Genomic DNA, 20,504 nt, shown 5'->3' with positions numbered 1-20,504 from the left:
ATCCCCTTTTAATCAGGGTCTGGAATGGTATTCCCGTGATCCGGGATTTGACCAAAATACAGTGCGTGATTCGGAAAACGTTATCTGGATACGTGATTTGACTGTTACTCGGGTAGTGGGATTTGCCAAATTTGGGCTCGGATGGGGGATTGGGAAAGAAAATAGCTTGCGAGCAAGCTCTCCGTGGCACTCTGGCGGCGAGGCGGGAAAAGGAAGGAGAGCTTGCAACTACGTCTCTGGAATTTGATTATCTGCATCGAAAAAATCGATGCGAAATGCTGATTAGCGGAGATAACACTAGTAATGGCATCATTACCCTTGGCACGTGTTTTTCAATGTTTGTTTACATTCGCGTTCGTTTCCGCTTCGCGCTGATTGGCGGAAATCTGACAGTCGATGGGGAGCCACAGGGGAATTGGAGGCGTAATTCAAATTCCAGAAAAGTATTTGCAAGCTCTCCTTCCTTTTCCAGCCCCGCCGCCAGAGCGCCCGGGAGAGCTTGCCCGTAGGCTAGAAAGAAATAGAGGATATTACCTGTCCGCGCGGAGATACGAAATTTCTCTTCGAGTGTTGAAAACGCTCACTCGTGAAATATTTTTTCAACACGAGAAGAGAAATTTCGTTTCTCCAAGCGGCCATGTAATGTTCTATTTATTATATAAACACCAATGAAATGCCAAACTATTTTACTTAAAAGGTTTTTTGGTCTGAAAGGTACGGTTTATTATGAAGCCATAGCAATGGTGATATTTCCACATGTGAAGATAACATGTTATTTTCACATGTGAAGATATCAAGTTTTCGCGCGAAAGCTCACTTGGTATTTCATTGGTGTTTATATAATAAAACGATATTCGTGATAGCTATAACAGAAGCTCTGGATGCGGGATTCTCGTGAAAAGGAGAAGGAATGCGGGATCAGTACCCGCCCCCCTTTCCAGACCCTGTTTAATGAATTAATACATCAATAATCCTCTTTATTTTTATTTAGATGTCTAGTGGCAGGGCTGGCTTCAGGCAGCATTTTGGCCATTGCTGTGGATTTTCCAGGTCGTCTCTAATGACGGTGCAAATTCAATATTCGTAGCATTTTCCATTCACAAGAATTTCGGGTCGCTAATGCAACGCGAGAAGGTCATTGACTCGAGACACGTACAAAGCACAATTACCGTAGTCGTCTTCCAATTATCATACACACAATGTAGAATATTCTTGCATTATGGACACCGCGCGCCATTCGCCACGTTAGAAACAAGAAGGTCACTGGAGCTTAACTGTGTCCCGATCCCGCAGTTGTTTCTGGGACAGTTTACTGGGGACGTGCCTGTCAGCTATTGGCCAATATTTTTCTTTGTCCTTAGTAACAGCCCCAGAGGTCTTTGCGAAAGTTAAATTTGCCCAATGTCCTGCTCAGTTCTATAATGGCGAATAACGAACACTGACTTCGTACATTCGATGTCCTGGTGGTCTGAGGTAGGTTGTTTTTGGGACAAAGAGAACTGTCTCTAAAGGATAGGTGTCCGGATGAAGGGGTTGGACTATACTAGGGTTTTCTTGGAGATTTTAAGTAGACGGGCCTTCCATTAAAACAGACGGTGTCCAAACGATCCACCCTTCTATGAGGGGATCTTGGGGCATGCTCCCTCGGAGAGTTTTTAAGAATTAAACGCCGGGAAAATGCGCAATAGAAAACCAGGTAACTACCTGCGTACACGCAAGATAGATTATTTTGGTCGAACTTCACTTACGTCCATGTTGTTAAGTTAGCTTTATAATATTTATGGTGCCTAGAACTGGAAATATTTTGTGCCCACAAACAAGATATGTATTAGTTCTTGGTCCGTGCAAGTCAGAGTGTCTTATTTACTTTTGAATTTTTTTGTTTTATTATATTTTTGACAATACCTTTTTAATTTTATAATTCCTTTTATTGTTTCGATCTCACCTTACCACGTCACTGTGTTTACCTCGGTACAAGTTAAAAGTTAATCACTTGTAGCTTTTCTTACGTCACTGGCGAGATTTTGCCTTTTCATACCCGAGTTTAGTGACACACAATCACACTTTTTTTTTCGTGAAGTCTATTGAAATTGTAACCACATTTACCTGTCACAATTCCGTCAAGTAGCGGAGACCACGACTTTGTTTCCGACACAAACATACCGGTATTCATCTAACGTTGGATAAATATTTAAAGCAGCAGCTGTAGGTTGAATAATGTATTTATGATAGCGAAAAGAGCGTTTTCACGTGGTTTAACGGCGGGCGGCCTTATTGGTGTACCAAGCCAATTCTAGGAGAGTTCGACCTATAAGCTTGCATATACGCTGGTCACGTGAGTGAAAGCGCTGTATCAGTAGTTTACTCTAATTTTTCATTCAACATCTCGCGCATTTTCATTAAAGTGAAAGTATTGCCATCAACTTGCAGAAGGAATTTATAAGTTGCAAAAGTTAGACTTCTGCAAAGTGAAAATTTCTTGCGCACTTAGGGCATCCCTAAAGTCCTGGGACATTGTTTTTTATTTCCTTATATGGCTAAACTAGAAAACGTTCGTTTCGCGAGCAAAATTGACGTCTAGGAAGGTTGAAGCATTTCGACTTTATTAACATTTTCTCGTGTCATATTCCCAAGGTTTCCTCTAGGATACTAGGTGCCAGCAAGAGACGTGAGCGCACGCGATGTGACCTCCCTCCGCCTGTCGCCCTCATCCCGAGGAGGGTGACTTCACGCGCGCTCGCGTTTTTCGCTCACTCTATTCCATATTGCGAGACAAATTTCACAGCCATGAAGACGATATTACTTGTCATCTAAAGAAAAAGAATAGAGAACTTGATAACCCACGTAGATGTTTCCCATTCGACATGATTACCAGTGAATTAAAGAAGAGCCATACTTTCATTGCCGTGTAATGTAAAATTTGAAGGTGTAATGTTTTTAAAAAGTTAATCAACATATTGAAATGTAACAATGTTAAGTGCGATATATATCTTTATTTACGTTTACTAATTGACTTAATAATATACAGTGAAGATTGATGAGGCTGACTCGTCCCCAGTCTCGTCCAATTGTCTCTACTCATTAATTATTTACTAGGGAAGGGCTTGGGTTAAAGAGCCTTTTCTAGTCTTCCATGCCAAATACTACTAATGAGACACGACTGGGGACGAGTCAGTTGCTGAGGGTAATTTAAAGTATATTGAATCTAAAATAAAACTTTGTTTAGATGCTGACAAATTTGATAATTTAAGAATTGTACTATTGTTCCCTTGAACAAACGCCCTAGAGCTTATTTCAACAACAGTGATAAATTTTTAGCAACAACTTGAGAGAGCAAACGAAATGTAAATTCTACCGTCTCTTTTATCTTGAAGACGAGCCTTGCTGAAATTAAAGTGGCGGATAGCAACAAGAAGTAGCTGAGTAATGACTCGCATGACTATTTTCCCATGCGCAATGTGGGAAAATCCTCCGCCTGTACACGCCCTTAAGCCCCGTTTATTTGGAAAAATGTTGTTCCAGGGAGAGCGCCACCCTCCTAGTCGTGTCAACTTTAGCGAGTGTTTCAAAAAGAAAATGTTAACCCCTTTGTTCGAGCCAAGAACTGGCTGAGCGCTCGTGCATGTTCTGATTGTCTCGCCTTGACCCTGTTGACCAGGTAGGAGAGGCCAAAGTCAGAGTTGGCACGGCTAGGAGGGTGACCCTACAATCAAGAAAAGCTGGTGACCCAGCTTCGAGCCCAGCCAACTTTTTGTTTCTCATGTCAATGGTTCGCCAAAGTTTGTAAGGAAATGTGTGAAAAATTGGCTCGCCCAAGGTAGCCCGGGTACACTCTTTTTTTTCTATAAGAATATTGAGGCTGAAATTTGCAAAATTTTTATAATGAAACAGAGGCTGAGATTTTGAAAAGGGTTTAATTTTGTGTGTTGAAAATCCGGTTTAATTTAAGAATAATACAAGAATATTTTCAGCCTAAAATCGACAGAAAAATAAGAATATTCAGCCTGGGCGGGAAAAACAACATTCTTATATATATATAATATATAAAAGAGTGTAGGCGAATAATCCCTCTACCTGGGACAAGTTTTTTTCATATGAACGGGATCTTAGTTTTTATACACAAAGGAGACGCATACGGGGCGTTTGGTCAAGTAAACACTACCTCAAGAACTGAGTTTGGTACATAATTCAAAAGTTTAAAACTGTATAAATATGCAACGAATGCGAAAAAGCGCTGAAAAATAATAAAAAGGGAGTAAATAAGTCTGAAGAAGATGATTTTTTGTTTAATTTAGCAATGCTTTTCATAACTGTTGACGCTGTATTTTATTACAAGTGAACTCTCGAAGCAAAGACCATTATTTCTTCTGGTGGTCCTTCATTTCATAACTTCCAGAAATGACCTATCATCGTTCTTATGTTACTTGTACGAATGGGCCTTTGGTCCCGCAATATCTCACGACTTATCACAGGTTTTCTTAACAACATCATTAAAATATTCCGAGTAGTTACATAATGGTACAATATTTTATAAATTGGGAATGTCCTAGACTTTTTTCTATTTCTATTTTTTCTTTCCTTTCAAATGTTCCTTGGCGACCTGGGCGACAGCTTGCTGGGCCTGAGCCTGAGCAGCCTGGGCAGCGGCCTTTTTCTTGTTAAATAATTGGATTTCTTCATCCTGGGGGAGTGGAAAGGAAAAAAAAATTATCAGCAGAGAGCGTTAGAAGCATGTTTTCTATGACTGTCGCCATATGCTGTGTACGCTTAAGCCATATTAGGATGCATTAGCATCTACGGCAGCGAAATCGTCACGCAAAAAGTAAATTTGCGCTGCTTCAAACTTCTTTGCTCTTATTCCATCTTGTTCAAATTGGCAAATTTTCCTGGAATTGAATTCTCAAGAACTGTATCTAAGTTAAAAAAAGAATAAATAAATCGTTTTCTAGTGTTTCAGTCTATCATAAAACGTGAAATTAGGAAGAAGGATAATGTCATGGTCGTGCGACGACGGCAAATAAATGTACAAAAAAGCTTACACGTGCAAAATGTTTTTTGGTAATCTAAACCTATTGCTTTGTTTTACCGTTCTCGTTGCCGTTGCCGTCGCAAAGGGGACTTAAGCAACGACGACGGCGACAGCGACGAGAACGGCAAAAAAGCAATGGGCTAGATAATCAAAAGAACAACTCTGCACGCGCATCATGCTGTTTTGTTCACTTCTTTGACGTCGTTGCACGTATACGACGTAAACTTCCAAATTTCACGTTCTGTGGAGGACGTCAACATAAGGCAACGAATTTCTTTTTCTTTTTCTAAACTTGCATACGGCGCTTTAGAATTCAACTGGAGAACAATTCACCAACATTAGACAAATTGAATGTGATGGAATAAGCGCGTTGAAGTTGAAACAGCGCGAATTTACTTTTTTAAGTGACGTTTTCGCAGCCGTCGCCGTTGCTTAAGCTCCCTAAAGTCTGTTCACTCTGAAAAGTTTGCGTAACGTGTGGAACTGCCTGAAAAAGTTCCAGGCCTAGTTTAGCGCTCCAAACGTCAGCTTCTGAATACTTTTCCTTTATTTAACATCATCTCACAAATTTTTTCAACTGGACTCCTTGAATTTCTTAAGGCATAAGTTGGGAGAAGTTGTTTAAAGATCAATACAATAAGTTTTAGGTGATCGTTGTCTTAAAACTCATGACTTCTTCCCTTGATTATGCCCTGATGCTGTGAGGAGAAAATTAATACTGGTCATTTCTGGGACCAGTAGGGTTAAAGGTGGCCAATACAAATCATCAGTTCAGTAAAACTATTCCTCATTCCGTTTTATATTGTGCATATTCAAGGGTGCTCTGACAATTGCACTGCATAGATTGTTTCTAAAGCAACTACCAAAAATGAAAAAATATGCCACACTCACCAACATCCGTCTTTTTTCCTCCAGCTTCTTTTTCTCGTCTACCTGAGTTTTCTTCAAATGCTCAAACTTGGCGTGAAGCTGGTAGAAAAACAGAAAAAGTACTAAGAAACCGGAAAATTTGTTACAGACTTGGTATCTCCATAGTAAAGTACTTATGAAAGCACGTATAGTGTTTAGGCGATGGTAAAGGTTAACTTTTGAGTCTGACGGTTTAAAAAAATGTGGGATGATAAAGCAAGGGTATCCTCTGGTACTGTCTACTGCGTTCAACAAAGTGGTTTTAACTTCAAAGTCTGTGGATGAAGCCTTAAAGCGTGACCATTTAAATGAAAGCTACTGAGCAGTACTTTCCTTTATTACATGGCTGAATCCGCGAGCGGGCTAGATGAAGCGAATCCTGCATTTTGATTGGTTACCCAAGCGGGCAAGATGGGCTCGGGATTTCCCGCGTTGGTTCCGCAAGAAAAAGTTCTCCTTTTCGCCATATAATAACAGACGATAGCTACCGAGCAGTTCTTTCCTGTAGTACTGTTTATTATGCTGTACAAAGTGGTTCTGACTATTGAGTCTGTGGATGAAATCTTAAAGTGGGGCCATTCAAGTAAATCGAGCTGTACTGTCCTACGGTGTTGAGTATAAGGCTGCAAATAATGTAAAATGTGGTTCTATATCTTCATCGAATGTGCGAATAAAATTCGAGCGTTTGAGTAGTAGTTCCACTTTTTCCCGTTTGTTTCTTTCAAATACCCACAATCTGGCTGATTCAAGTTAATGTATAGTCTGAGAAAACAGCCGACATTACGCGACGCCACCACTGGTTTCCCCGCGAAATGACGTCTGAGAAACGAGCGCAGAAATTCCATTCTGATGACGTGTCACTACCTAGACCTGGGAAATTGGTCGTGCGGCGTGAAAAATTTTCTTCAGCTAATCAAAAGCACTATACCCAGATCTGGGTAGTGACGTGTTCTCAGTATGGAATTTCTTCGCTCGTTTCTCAGACGTCATTTCGTGGGGAAACCGGTAGTGACGTCGCGAAATGCCGGTTGTTTTCTCAGGCTGGTGAATGTACTCTACCCTTACCTCTTGTTCAGCTTGTTTTAACTCCGCTTCTTTCTCCTTCACTTTGTTAACAAAGCTCTGTCTCATCTGCTCCTCTCTGCCCTGTATATCTTTCATGTAGTCCTGCCTTCTCAGCTCGTACGTCTCTTGTAGACTCACCTGTTTTGTCTCTCCGTCGCCATCGTTAAAGCCCATGTCTTCCAGCCTCTTTCGTCGGTACAGCTCAAAGTGCTGGCTATGGGTCTTGTCTATCAAATCCTGCATGTTTGTCCTGAAAATATAATAATCAATCAACCTTTAACCATTAGAGGTTTCTTTGTGACAGCATCAAAGTTTTTACTCGAAAAGGTAGGTAGGTGGTCCCTCTTGGCGGGGAAATTAGATCATGGCTCTTCAAGTAGTAACGAGGGCGGAAGCCCGAGCAAAGAAAAAATAAATCCCTGCACCCATTATCTCCCCTCCTTTTTACCAATGAAAAAAATTTTGCTTTTTCGTTCGCCGGGCGTTGCTCTGAGAAAAGAAGGATGACTGCTTGCTATCTATTATGGATGTGGAAGAAATACTTACCGAACTAGCATCTCTCTAAGCTTGACAAAGTCGCAATGGTTCTCATTTTCAACTGGAAAACAAATGATTAAGTGAATGAAAATATATACATGTATGAAATTAGTCATATTTTAGAGTTAAGAGATAAAGTATTGTTAAAATATAGCATCTATTTTCTTGTTCTTCTGCTCAAGCTTGAGCGGTGGTTAGTTTTCAGTCGAGTCACGACTCTTATGCTGGCGCAACGCTTGCTTTGCTAAGGAAAAACCAGGCCTCACTTTTTTCAATATCTTCTGAGCGTTTTGTTCTGAAAAAAATTGTGTTTTGATAATGCAGGTATGGTATGTATTATACCGTACCTTTAGCTCACCATTACAGAACCTTTACAAAGTTAAAATCTGATCCAGGAACTGTGCTGGACGTGGTTTTAGGCCCCACTTATGGAGTCCCAGGTGGACGGGCCACTGACTCGCCTACCGAGTAACCCTGGGCGAACCTCCTACAAGATTGAGAAGCAAAAGGCTTTTTCGTCTAGAAGAATGATCGCCTAGCCGAATCACCCTTTTGTGATGCTAGGGTCACACTCCTAACTGGGCCGACGTTTCTCCATAGAAACGTTTTGGCTCTACCATGTTGTCAGATCTTGGCTTTGGTAAAGGGCCAACTTTTTTCTCATACAGGAATGCGTGTGTGAGCAATTAATAATTCCGCTCCTCACGGATTAGATTCCTCACCTTCAACAGTTCCCCAGGGGTACTGACGGGCCCTTGTCTTCACTTTATTAATCAAAGCTTCCTCGCGGCTGCCTACCACAGCAAATGGAATTTCCTCCTACAATGTAGAAAAGAAACACAACGACGAGTATTTTGTAGAAACATCTAAATCTGCACAAGGAGTACAGTTGTGTAGAGGTAAAAATCACATCAACCGGAAGTGCGGGTTCTTCCCTTTTAATGTGCCTTGACGTTACCCCATTTGTATTTCCAAGTTTCTTTACTTTATGGAGACGATTTTCGTGAATAATTGGACAATACAACTGCCCAAGGATGCAGAAAAAGTCCACTTCTGGTTGACGCGAAGCGCTCAAAGATGCCTTTGCTTATCCTCCTTAATGTGACTCTGTCTTACTTGAGGGGTGTATAATGGGGGGGGGGGGGGGGGGGGAGTCTCCCCTATGCTCGTCGTACCTTTTAGAGGTTTAAATTTGTGGATTGGTACCACTTAAGGTGCTAAAACCTAAAATGACTGCTGCCAGAAGATTGATGACAATACTTTCAAAAAGGTCTTGAGAGGAGAGTGTTCGAAGGCTATCTTTATTACTATTAAAATTGGCAGTGCCAGTTATATTATTTGTTGTTGTTGAATTGGTACCTCTTAGGGATGGAAATGAATTTGGGACACACCCATAAAACAAGATTCTGGTACCTTTTAGGGGTGTTCTCAAAATTTTCCAATGAGCACCCCCGTCACTTTTATAGGGAAGGGAGTTCTAACCCTTCCCCCCCCCCACCCCTATTAAGCAAGCAACTCTCTTTGTTTTACCATGCAGTTGGTGACGAGAACTCATTCTTGTAAGCCACCAGCTCTAGTTACATGTATGACCACTTTTTTGAATTTCCGAGATGGTCGCTTACTAGAGCTTCAACTGTACGCAATCAAATAAGTTATCAGAATCAATAAAATGATCACCTACTGTAAGGAAAAAATAATGATTAATGCTTTGACCAACTATCAAATTTTCTTAACTAATAATTATTCTTAAATAATGTATGGAGATTAGTCTGCAGAATTTGTTTGTCAATATTGGAGCTATTAGGGTAAAAGGGTTTACAGAATGGCCATGATCTAAGTGGATTGTGGTGTCATATGTTCACAGGTGTATGGTATACTTATGAGATACAGGTTGTAACAGCAGTGTCTTGATCAGCGATGCGTGCATCGTAAAACATACTTACATTCATCTTGGAGTTCATTTCTGCTACAGTCTCATCATCCACGGGAAATCGGTAAATTTCAACCCCATTACTTGCAAGTTCATCCATTATCTGAAAGATGCCAACATTAACTCAACCTTAGCGATGTACATGTACATTGTATTCAACAAGGTGACTACTAGACATGTAGCATTCAGTAGAAAAAATATACCATTTCAAAGTGGTGAGGATAAAACTTGGCTCAGACTGTTGTCCTTTAGCTACATTACAGCACTTTGTATCTCACCTTGTCCTTAAATTGCTTCAGTTCACTCTTTGCGATGGTGTCAGCCTTTGCAATAATGGGAACAATGTTTACCTACAATAGAATGATGGAATAGTAAATGATGCATGTACTGCGTAAGAGCAGTTAATAGCATAATGATCAACTCATGTACATGTATCATGTACAATCCGATTTACACACTATCATTATAGTAATATTACATCCCCATTTGGTGATGTTAATACCACCAACCTTTTTGTCCAACTTCTTCATGCAAACAAGATCCAGAGACTTCAACCTGAATATATAAAGCAATAACTGAGTTTGACATTATAATGACTGTTTCATCCACTGCACTTAACAAAATTAATTTGTTTTACCGTATTTACAAACTGAACTGCTCCTGAGAATGCAGGATCAGGCACCCAAATATGCAAAGCTAATAAATTTGTATTCCCAAAAAATACCATTGTTTCTTTAACAAAAATCTACAAACTTTTGTTCACACATATCTATTAATAAATTTAATAGTGTTTTGCAGTCAATTTTACATTATTTAACTGTGCTATCCAGGGCCCAGTTGTTTGAAAGGTAGATAACGCTATCCACTGGATAAATCTTTATCCATTGTACAACACAATAATTGGTTTCCCTAATACTTATCCACTGGATAGCGATTTATCTGCTGGATAGTGATTTATCCAGAAAATAGCACTATCCAACGTTTGAACAACCGGAGCCAAGTTGGGAAGTTCAACTTGAACACACCTAAATGTACATGTACACTAGGAATTTAAATGTATATTCAGAACACATTTCTCAAGCTCATTTCTGGTATTAAGTACATATAAAATTAAAGTGAAATCAACTTACAGCTGCAAGTACTATAATTAAGGTTGGAGAATGAGAGTTGTCCACAAGGTCTTTTAATGGGATACAACTTTTCATGATGAATAAAATGTCTCTTAGGTTCAAAATAGTAAATTATCAGATTAATTTAGTTGTAGTACTTACAGTATTATTGATTTCACATTGATCTGTAATAGACCATGTAAACTATTAATACTGAACGTGTGATTCCGGAATCCATTCCCATCCCCACAAAAACAGTCATACAAGCCTGTGTTCTATGGGGACAGTGCTCTGGAAAAATGGAATACAGGGTCCCTAGCATTATGTATGATTTTTAATGAAAAAATAAGAATTCCCAGTCCCCTGAGAGCAAAAGTAAGGCGCTGGTAGCCCAGCTGAGAATTTTTTGAACAGATCACTTAAGCCATTCAAACAGATGACATTACCGCAAATCCTCTATTAAGTCCCCCCTCTCAAATAAACCCCCTCCCTCAAATAAGCCCCCCTTTTCAGGGGAAGAAAGTTAATAAGCCCCCCCTCCCCTCCCCTCCCCTACTTATTTTTCACTAATAAATGATAGACTGTATTAATAAATCACGACTCTAAAACTTCATGTGGATTGATCCAGGATGGTTTATTTACCAACTGGAATTTCAGATTTGACTCTGATCCTTGGCTGCATGACCTCCAACTTCTTGTACTTGAGCTTTTCCACTTTGTATTATCGTTCTTTACCATTGTCATTTCTTAATCAAGTAAGCCCCCCCTTCCTACCCCCTCAAATGGGCTTGAAATAAATACGTCCCCTGGGGGGCTTAATAGAGGTTTTACAGTATTTTTTTAACAGATATCTAGAACCATTTGAACGGCGGATGATAGTTTTTTTCAAAAGGATAGCCAGAACCATTTGAATGAAGGTTGAAAATTTTTTCCAATGGAAAGCTCGAACCGTTTGAACGAATACCATAATTTTTGTAATGGATACACCTGTAGCTCAAGTCATTCAAACAGATACAAACCCATTCTGTTTGAACAGCTCATGATGAACAGCATACCTTGCTAATTAACCCCTAATGGCAGGAATACAAAGTATCATAATTTTCTGGACAAGGGTGGAGACTTACGAATGGCCAGTGGGTGATATGAAGTAAAGGCAGACATGTACGCGGGTATCATCATAAGAGTTCAGTGATCTCCTTATCTTCAGTTCTTGTTGTAGATATTTCTCAAATTGTGAATTGATGTATTCTACGATAGGACTTGCACTGAATAAAATTTAAAAGAACAAACTTCAAATGATTATACGTACAGCTGAATACGGCTCAGGGGTGTCATTAAGAGGTGGGGACCAGGGATTTCAGCTGGCTACTTGTGTACTTTCGTAGGAAAATAAAAGAAAATAGAACCAAAAGAAATTTCTAGCTGTTTGTTTCCCTGCCTACTTGTTGTATTTGCCTGGCAACTTGAAATCTTGGTGACAGCCTGACAGCGCGCTGTACCACACAGCATCTTTTAAACTCCCCAAGGAGGAATTACATATGCAGTGTATTTATTTTGATCAAGATTCACTCAGAAAAAGGGGTTCACAGAGAGGCTAGTTACATTGGCAAAACACTTGCATCTTCTGGTTTGCAGACAATGATAAAAAAATTAATTTATGACAAAGCTGCACTTGCAAGGAATAAACATTTTAAAATGATTGCCCTTGGATTTACTCGTAAGCATTTCCTTATCCAAACACAAAGCAAAAATATTTTTGGCCACTGTTTGGCACATTTTAAAATGCAGTTTTGTGCTTGTGCATTACTACAATAATAGGTTCATTTAATTCAAACTGCTGTTATTCATTCGTCAATTGAGAGCCCAGCCCCCTGATCCCCGATTGATGCACGTTAAATTAATGGCATCTTCCTTTTTGTCCCAGGGCTCAGGGTGGTAGGGGTTCAGTTCAATGAGTGCATTATTGATGAGTTGTTAATTACCTGTCATCCTTGTTGATTTGATCTCCATACCCAACAGTATCAACAATAGTCAACTTTAGTTTCACATTACTTTCTTGTAAATCTAGTGATAAATGTGGGAATGTAAAAATACAGTGTACCTATACTACCGCTGTAATATGAAAAAACATTAATGCAGAAAGATCAAGTTGGCCAACATAATCACCAACAACCAACATATGTCACCAACATATTTGTTGTAGTTAATTTTGTATTGCAGGTAATTTTTATTTATTTCAACTTCATTAGCGTTAATTACCATACCTTTAAAACAAAAGAAAAACAAAAATTACCTGAGACAAAAAATTAACTGCAACATAATACACAAGTACATGTATTCAACCAAGTGCAGTTATCATGCCTTATTATTCATTCAAAGTATTTCCACGATTCTGATTGGTTAAAAGCACATGTTTAATTCACCATAACCAGTTACCGATGACCAAATTTGGAAGAATTTTGTGTTTAACGAGGAAATGACGTCAAAAATGCAGCGTTTGTGCAGGTTAAGGCACTGTAAACCGAGAAGACCTGGGGACAAGGTTGAGTTGTTTTTGTTGTGGAAACAAAAATGGCGGTCGTTCCACTCATTTCAAGAGTAAGAACTAGGTGAAAAAATTGCTAAAAACACGGCAAGAACAGCAAGAAGACAACTCGAAGGGCGACATCTACTATTTGGAGAATACTTGCGGAGCTGGACAAACCTAAACGTGCACTATCGAAGATGAACTTAACATCAATGGATCGATGGAGGTAAGTATGTTTTATCCATGTTTTTAAACTAGGAATTATTTTGAATGAATAATAAACCAATTATTGAATTCGCCTTTCGTATCATATGAAGAATTATGGAGATCGAGGAGGGTGTTATCCGCCTCGGCCTACGGCCTCCACGGATAGCACCCTCCTCGATCTCCATAATTCTTCATAAGATACTCAGCCTCATTCATTAATTGTTAATTAACCAGCCTTAATAGGCCTTGCAACTCCTAAGAATAGCTTAGTTGGTAGAGCATTTGATTGCAGAGCAGGAGGTCAAGGGTCGGATTCCTGGAGCAGGACCAGTACTCAGGGCCTTAAAATAACTGAGAAATGAAGGTACTCCCTTTCATGCATCTCAAGCGGTGGCTCGGATAACCACGTAAAATGACAGTCCAGTTCCCAGACCAATTTGGGTTGACTCAAAATAATGATATAAGTTTAACGGTTGATTCAAACATTGAACTTAATTAGTTGGACTCAATTCATTTTCACTCAAAGTTAATTATTATAGTAATATCATAGGTGATGAATTACTCCTTACTTTTGGCGCGAAATTTCAGCGTTAATTTGTAATTTCACATGTGAAATTACAAAATTGCCATGGCAACCTTCCGTATGTCTCAGTGTCAAGATGGCGACGAAGTTTTAAAATGTCATGAATGAAGATGTCAGGGCAAAAAAGAAGCTTTAGAAAACCTGAACACACAAAAGAGCACATCAAGAAGGAATATAACAGGTATTTTGTCGAAAAACTCTGAACTTAAGCCAAATTTAAGCTCTAAACGTTCGAGAGAGTGCAGGAATTCTCGATCAAAACGATCCAGGATAAACATGTCAAAAATCCAAGATTGTTAACGTAATTCGTCACCCATGATATTAATAGGTAATCAAATGGTATGCTCATGAAATTAGGGAATAATTTCACTCATCACCATTTGATTACACATGCGTATTTATGCAGTAGATTCAGCACATGAAAAGTTTGACGTTTGTAACAAAGTGGCTCCATAGTCAAAATTCCCATGTGGGCCACTGAATCTTACATGTAATTCATGGGTTGACCCAAATTAGACACATCGGACTTTATTGATTCAAACATCAATCTACATGTATTCATGTCCTTAATTGATAAGATTACGTTTGGTAAATAAAAAGTTTTATGTTTGAACTGAACGTTACAGATTAAAAAAAAACTATCCTTTTATCAGCACTATTTTACTCTCAATGAATAATAATATAATAATAAGTGAAAGGTTAAGGAAACCACAAATGTGGCTGAAGAAACCTAATGACACAAAAGACACACCAACATCCATAAAATTACTTGTAATAACACTGATATTTCAAGCCACTATTAATGTTCTTAACATGTAAAAGGTCATCACAGTTATTACTTATATATAACGTATATCTACATGTATAGACAATTGAAATGGAGCTTCCTGGGCCAAATTGGGATGTCCATACACTGTATATATTTATATTATACACATATTTTGTATCCAGTGAAAAACAAAAATCAAGAAGACCTAATATGCAATACTGTTGCAGTGCAGCAGCCCTTAACACTGGGCTACATGTATAGTGTGTACACCAGTATCAAGTTTGGAATATTTCATAGCAGTTTTTACAACATGGAAGTAAACATTACGTTCTTTTTTTCATATATTTTAACAGCGTGAAAAAGATTTTTCACAGTTACGTATGCAAGAAAAGAAAGCCTGAAAAATTAATGTTTTGCTATCTGAACCCTTGCTTACACTCACCATATGTGTGGTGTTCCACTTGGACCCCTGGAAGCTTATGTGAATGAGGGAGACCTGAAGAGAATTACCGCTCATGTTGTAAATTAAGGCTTGTAATGTTATACCACAATATCAAAACAGTGTTTTCCTTATCAGGCTGTAACCAGTAAAATTTACCACCTGAAGCAACACTTCTTACTGCCTGAACCTGCTTGAAGGTTTACTAAAATTAAATAATTAGATTTTAAAAGAAGGAAGTTGTGATCGCATTAGATTCTCAAAGGGAAAATGAATAAATATATACGGAAAACTACCAAAGTATACACAGCTTTTCTTTTTATGGGCCACCCATTTTAGAAAGAGAATATTGAAGACAGAGTAAAATTATTGGAAATATATCAAAGGTTTTAAATTATTGTCTAACGGCCAATTTGCATAAAATAGGTCTTAAAATGAGGGAATGACGTTTCAGAGAACTTAGCTCCTAAATCTCCCAGGGAGGGTGGGGCTATGTCCCTCACTCCAATATCCCCCCCCCCCAACCACGGGAAAGTGCACCTCCTGTGCAAATTTTTTGCCTTACTAGCCATTAATGGTCCTTTACCTGAGGAGCTAAAATTTAACGAGAACACTGTCAAAACATCAGGAAATGTAGTAGAGATGCTAGCAGTTGTTTCAGCATCCACAAAACAATAATAATTTATTTCCTGGATATACATGTATTTTGTAGCAGTAACATTTAATGCTACACAGAAATCAAGGATTATGCATATGTACAATCATTGTACATTGAGTGTCCACCTTTTATAAAATGGGTTATAACATCTGCATTTTAAATATAATTCTACTTGATCAACAGGTGTCCTCTGTTTCTTCTGTTTTCACCACTAAAATAAATCCATAGAAGACTCTACCAAACGATTTCCTGTATACATGTATGCATGGTTTCACAAAGACTGTTATAGCCTTGCCCGTGGGTTAACAGTGACTTGAAAGTCACCCTAAGCTTATAAATCAGATCAACAATTTCAATTATTTTTATTTGTTTTCAATGTACACTATACATCGACAGGTAGTAGCACAAAGGAAATAAATTACCATGTCTCCTTCAAGTACAGCTGGGTTTTCTTCATGCAAAATTTACTAGTTTTGAGAGAATAGCCGCGCCTATCACAATAATATTCGAACTATAAATATTGCACTAGGCACGCTTACTCACTTCCTCTGAGTAAACTCAAAGGCTTGTGAGGAATTTAAAGAGGATATATAAGACTTCAGCTTACATTACTTTCTGACGCTCAATTACATGTACACACACCTTCAAAAGCAGTCTTAAAAAGGCAATCCATTAAAGTCGATTTTCCGATTCCTGTTTCGCCTGAAAAGCAAAGGAAAGATAAAGGAATCTGAACGTTTGTGCAAAAAAAAAAAAGAGAGATAAAATCATACAGACAACTACGGGGCTAATACCACTCTTCCTCACGTACTCGCTTTTGATTTGACAGATGATTGTATCGGCGTTTTTCGCTCTCTCCCCCAAAAAAGAAACAAAACAAAACAAAGAGAGCAAATTTAAAATGAAGGTTTTAAAGAATAACCTTTTACTCACCTATACAGAGAATATTAAAAGCAAAGCCTCTATTGACTGATTTATTCACGAGCTGGTCGGGTAAGCTGTCAAATCCAACATGGCCTGCGAGTCGAAGTTGCCTCCCATCCGCTCCCTGAAGACAGAAGAATTCAAGGTAAACAAAAAGCATTTCGGACGTAAAAGAAACTATGAGCACTTACAAGTGTTCTACAGTAATCTGTTACTGCTGAGGCCATTTCAATCGCTCAACAAGTGAATAAAGGGAACGGTTTACAACTACAGCTGCTGATTAATCCTTCTTCAGTTCTTGAGATGAATGAAGAGGATAAACAGAAGAATGAAAAACAACGCTGTTGGTCAGCGGTTTTTATTAGCACCCAGTCTTTCGCCGTCGTTCTCTGTTCGACTCGCATCGAAAGAGAAGTTGTGATGAGAAGCGATGTTTATGAGGGCGTTTCATGAAAATAATCCTCTAAATATTCTGATCTTTCTCCACAATGTTCTCCTCTTTAGCAAGTAAAACTTCTTTATTTCGCGCTACACTTGTAGGAGTTAGCGGAGTGGGATGTTGCTTGATTTGGAAATCAACTAGGCGAAACAACAACTGCTCTGTCAGTGTTGTTCATGCTAAATCTGCGGACCATGGTCATCAAACTCGGCGAAAGACAAGATTCGATCAGTTTGCGAGCATTGAGGTGGATGGACAGTACCTGATGTCGCCATCTGACTTTCTTGAATCAGTCATGCATAGGGATTTACCAGGTGATTCATTGACAGTTGGACAAACACCCATTTTACCCAGTTCACCCACGTAATTTACATTAACAGTTTACATGTATAATTGGTGAAAAGAGCCTCTTTGAGCCTCAGAGGCCTCTGCAAACCACTCAGAGCCTGGAGAGATAATGTACCAGTCAGTACCAGTCAATTCCAAACTGCCCAACATGGTACATACAGTTTGCTTTAAGACAAGAAAGCATAATCGGAGCAATGGGGTGGGATAAAAGAAGCCTTTCAGGGCAATGACAGGTGGAAATGGTATCCACTTGTTTTGCCAGAAAGTCATTTTGGTTAAAGGAGTTTTTCTTGGAATAAGGTTGATTTGCCAGACATGTATTTGTTGTTCTTTAAGCCTGAAAAAATGGAATAAGTATGAAAAGACAGTGATTGCATAGCAGTGTGAGTTACAGCCTTTTCCATTTCCATTTTCCACTCACATTAATGAAATATGTAAGAAGGCGAGTCAAAGAGTAGGTGTAATGTTAAGGCTTAAAAAACTTGTCCCTACCAATGCTAAATTAACTCTGTATAAATCAGCCATATTGCCTTACTTAACCTATTGCCACCTGACTTGGCATTTCTGTAGTGCTACCGACAAAAGAAAGCTTGAACGGGTCCAAGAAAGAGCACTACGCGCAGTTTTCCTAGATAAGCAATCAAGCTACCAAGCATTACTGGACAAAAGTGACCTAATGACTCTTCAGAACAGAAGACTGCAAGATATTGCTATCCTTATGTATAAGGTGAAACACAAACTATGCCCCATCAAAATATCCGAGCTATTTCACGCGCATTGCTCACCCTACAACTTGAGGACGGCAGAGTTCACCATTCCCAGATTTAGGACCAATAAATATGGTAAACACTCGCTCACCTACCTGGGACCAAAGTTGTGGAATAAGCTGCCAAGCGAAATCAGAACTCTCCCATCATTATTTAGTTTCAAAAATTGTATTCGTAAATTTGATCTAGGTGTAATGATAGACGACGACAATTGCTCCAATTGCATCCTTTGTAATTCTTAATCTTTATAAATCAATTATTTCATTAGTTGATAGTTAGTAGGTTTTTTAACTATATTATATTGTTAGGTAACTATAATTGCATCCTTTGTAATTCTTAATCCTTTGTAATTCTTAATCTTTTTAAATCAATTGTTTCATTAGTAGATAGTTAGTAGGATTTTAACTATATTATATTGTTAGGTAACTATATTATATTGTTAGGTGTCCCCAATTAGTAGAGGGGTTCTTAACCCCATCGGCTAGACATTCCAAGACACATTAATAAAGTTTATGTATGTATGTATGTATGAAATTGTACTAGAAAATAAAAACTACATGTATCTCAACTGTTGACACAACGTTTTCTGAAGTAAACTTCAGACCTCTCTTAAAGATGGTTTCTATATGCAGATCATTGCAATTGCTAAGATCATTCAGATAGATGAAACTTATACCAACTACCCTGTCTATTTTGTGTTAGGATGGAGCCGCAAAAGACCATTATCGAAGACTGTAAGTGTGTAAAAGCATTCGTGTATATGTGATGTATAAAACAATAGTAATTATTGTTTGCTCTATAAGATATATATGTATATTGGTAATTTGTTCTCTTATGGATGTTGCGTGGGTTAATTTAACCATACCATGACCACCATTCCTCTTTGAATTTGACGAAAGTAAAATACGCTTATACTGTGAAACTCTCTTAACCCTTTAATTCCCAATAGTGACCAACATTAATTTTCTCCTAACAATATCTATACAATGTCAAGAGATTAGGTTATGAGAATTAATTAAATGGTCACCTAAGAGAAAACGCTTTGATCTTTTATCAAATTCTCTCGACTCATTCTTTAAGGAAATGTATAGAGATAAGTTTGGAGAATTTGTATGTGGATATTTGGGCTTAGAGGGTCAATGCAAGCTGGTTGCGTTTATGAGATTATCAGATAAGAATAAGTGATGGATTGTTTATTGTGTTTGGGTCAAAGAATATAATCTTAATGTAACAAGACACTACCGGAGCATAGACCTGGGCATTGTTTTTACATGCTTATGTGAGGATTTTTTGGTGTGTCAGGCATGCGTGAGTGCTGTAGTTTTGTTAATAATGGGTTAGTTGAAATGGGTTAAAAAGGAGAGGTGGAGTCATAGTGGGCATTGCTTTGTGTGTAAATAGCTCGAATTTTTCCTTGGAATTCCTAACACAAACTGGCTCAGGGAATAGCGAAAACAACGAGTACTAAGAAAATAATGTTATGGCCTGGGAGCAACCTCTCAATTTTTGAGTAGAAAGCGAACGTGTGAGTGAGTGACGAAGCCTTGTGGGGTGGAGGAAAAAAGAGCTTTCCCTTTCTTCCTCGCACCTTGTTCTCACGTGCTACTCACACGTAACTTCTCTCATTATTCCTTTAATGGAGAGCTTGCTTGAAGGCTAGCAATGTTATTATTTTCATTCTTGTGAGAGGTGGTTGAATCGTCATCATAATAGCTCATTCAGTTCCAACTGTGTCCCTCCTCCCAAAGGCATTAGTCAAAGGCATTAGACTGTGGCAGTTTTAATAAATGTAAAAGTAGGCTGCAGCCCAAGGGCCCATGGCCTGTTGCTGACAGCCCATGGCCCAGCCCTCAACCCATGTTTCACAGCAGCTCTCCTCCTCAAGATCGGGCAGCCAGGCTGACGTGGTTAGTGGGCCACTGGCCAATAGTAAAACCCAAGTGCATTGTATTGGGGCTGCTACCTCTGTCATGTTAGTTTGCATTTTTCTCCAAGGGGTCTACCCTTTTCCTCATCCCATTTACATGTATGTTCATAAGAGTTGGTACTGAACCTCAGTTTTTTGACAGTTTAGATACAAACCTAGTTACAAGTAAGTATTTAAATGTACATGTAAAATAAAGGATGGCTTCTTGATTGTGGTGATGTCTTGAGGTTTGAAGAAAATTAGTTGGCTAGTAAAATATTCTAATGAATTGTTAAGCAGTCTGTGGTAAATTTACATGTACATGTACAGTAAAATAAAAATGTTGTTTGCTCTCTCT

The 20,504-nt window shown here is 38.7% G+C and overlaps 3 protein-coding genes across 3 annotated transcripts in view; 2 read left to right on the top strand and 1 right to left on the bottom strand.

Annotated features, from left to right (window-relative positions):
• LOC140947412 (lipopolysaccharide-responsive and beige-like anchor protein) overlaps positions 1 to 4,273 on the top strand; it is a 66,724-nt gene extending 62,451 nt beyond the window's left edge. Inside the window, exon 54 of the mRNA XM_073396503.1 lies at positions 992 to 4,273. Within this exon, the coding sequence (XP_073252604.1) occupies positions 992 to 1,061 (70 nt within the window). The 3' untranslated portion in view covers positions 1,062 to 4,273. The remainder of the gene's footprint in view (positions 1 to 991) is intronic.
• A 210-nt stretch (positions 4,274 to 4,483) lies between these two features.
• On the bottom strand, positions 4,484 to 17,032 carry LOC140947408 (septin-2-like). Its single transcript, XM_073396499.1, has 14 exons — positions 16,878 to 17,032; positions 16,696 to 16,810; positions 16,405 to 16,464; positions 15,108 to 15,161; positions 12,562 to 12,643; positions 11,704 to 11,844; positions 9,980 to 10,025; positions 9,749 to 9,820; positions 9,484 to 9,573; positions 8,263 to 8,359; positions 7,550 to 7,601; positions 7,004 to 7,253; positions 5,921 to 5,998; positions 4,484 to 4,681 (listed from the first exon to the last, which is right to left on the bottom strand). The coding sequence occupies exons 1-14, from the start codon at positions 16,911 to 16,913 to the stop codon at positions 4,565 to 4,567; spliced, it is 1,290 nt and encodes a 429-aa protein (XP_073252600.1). The 5' UTR covers positions 16,914 to 17,032; the 3' UTR covers positions 4,484 to 4,564.
• Positions 17,033 to 17,043: 11 nt separating this feature from the next.
• The window catches only part of LOC140947409 (calcium uptake protein 3, mitochondrial-like), a 31,467-nt gene continuing 28,006 nt past the window's right edge, over positions 17,044 to 20,504 (top strand). The window contains exons 1-2 of the mRNA XM_073396500.1: positions 17,044 to 17,439; positions 18,943 to 18,974. Coding sequence (XP_073252601.1) covers positions 17,175 to 17,439; positions 18,943 to 18,974 — 297 coding nt within the window. The 5' untranslated portion in view covers positions 17,044 to 17,174. The remainder of the gene's footprint in view (positions 17,440 to 18,942; positions 18,975 to 20,504) is intronic.

The sequence above is a fragment of the Porites lutea genome, chromosome 9 (assembly GCF_958299795.1).
Source record: "Porites lutea chromosome 9, jaPorLute2.1, whole genome shotgun sequence".
Classification (NCBI taxonomy): Eukaryota; Metazoa; Cnidaria; class Anthozoa; order Scleractinia; family Poritidae; genus Porites; species Porites lutea.
This window is presented reverse-complemented; position numbering and strand designations above follow the sequence as displayed.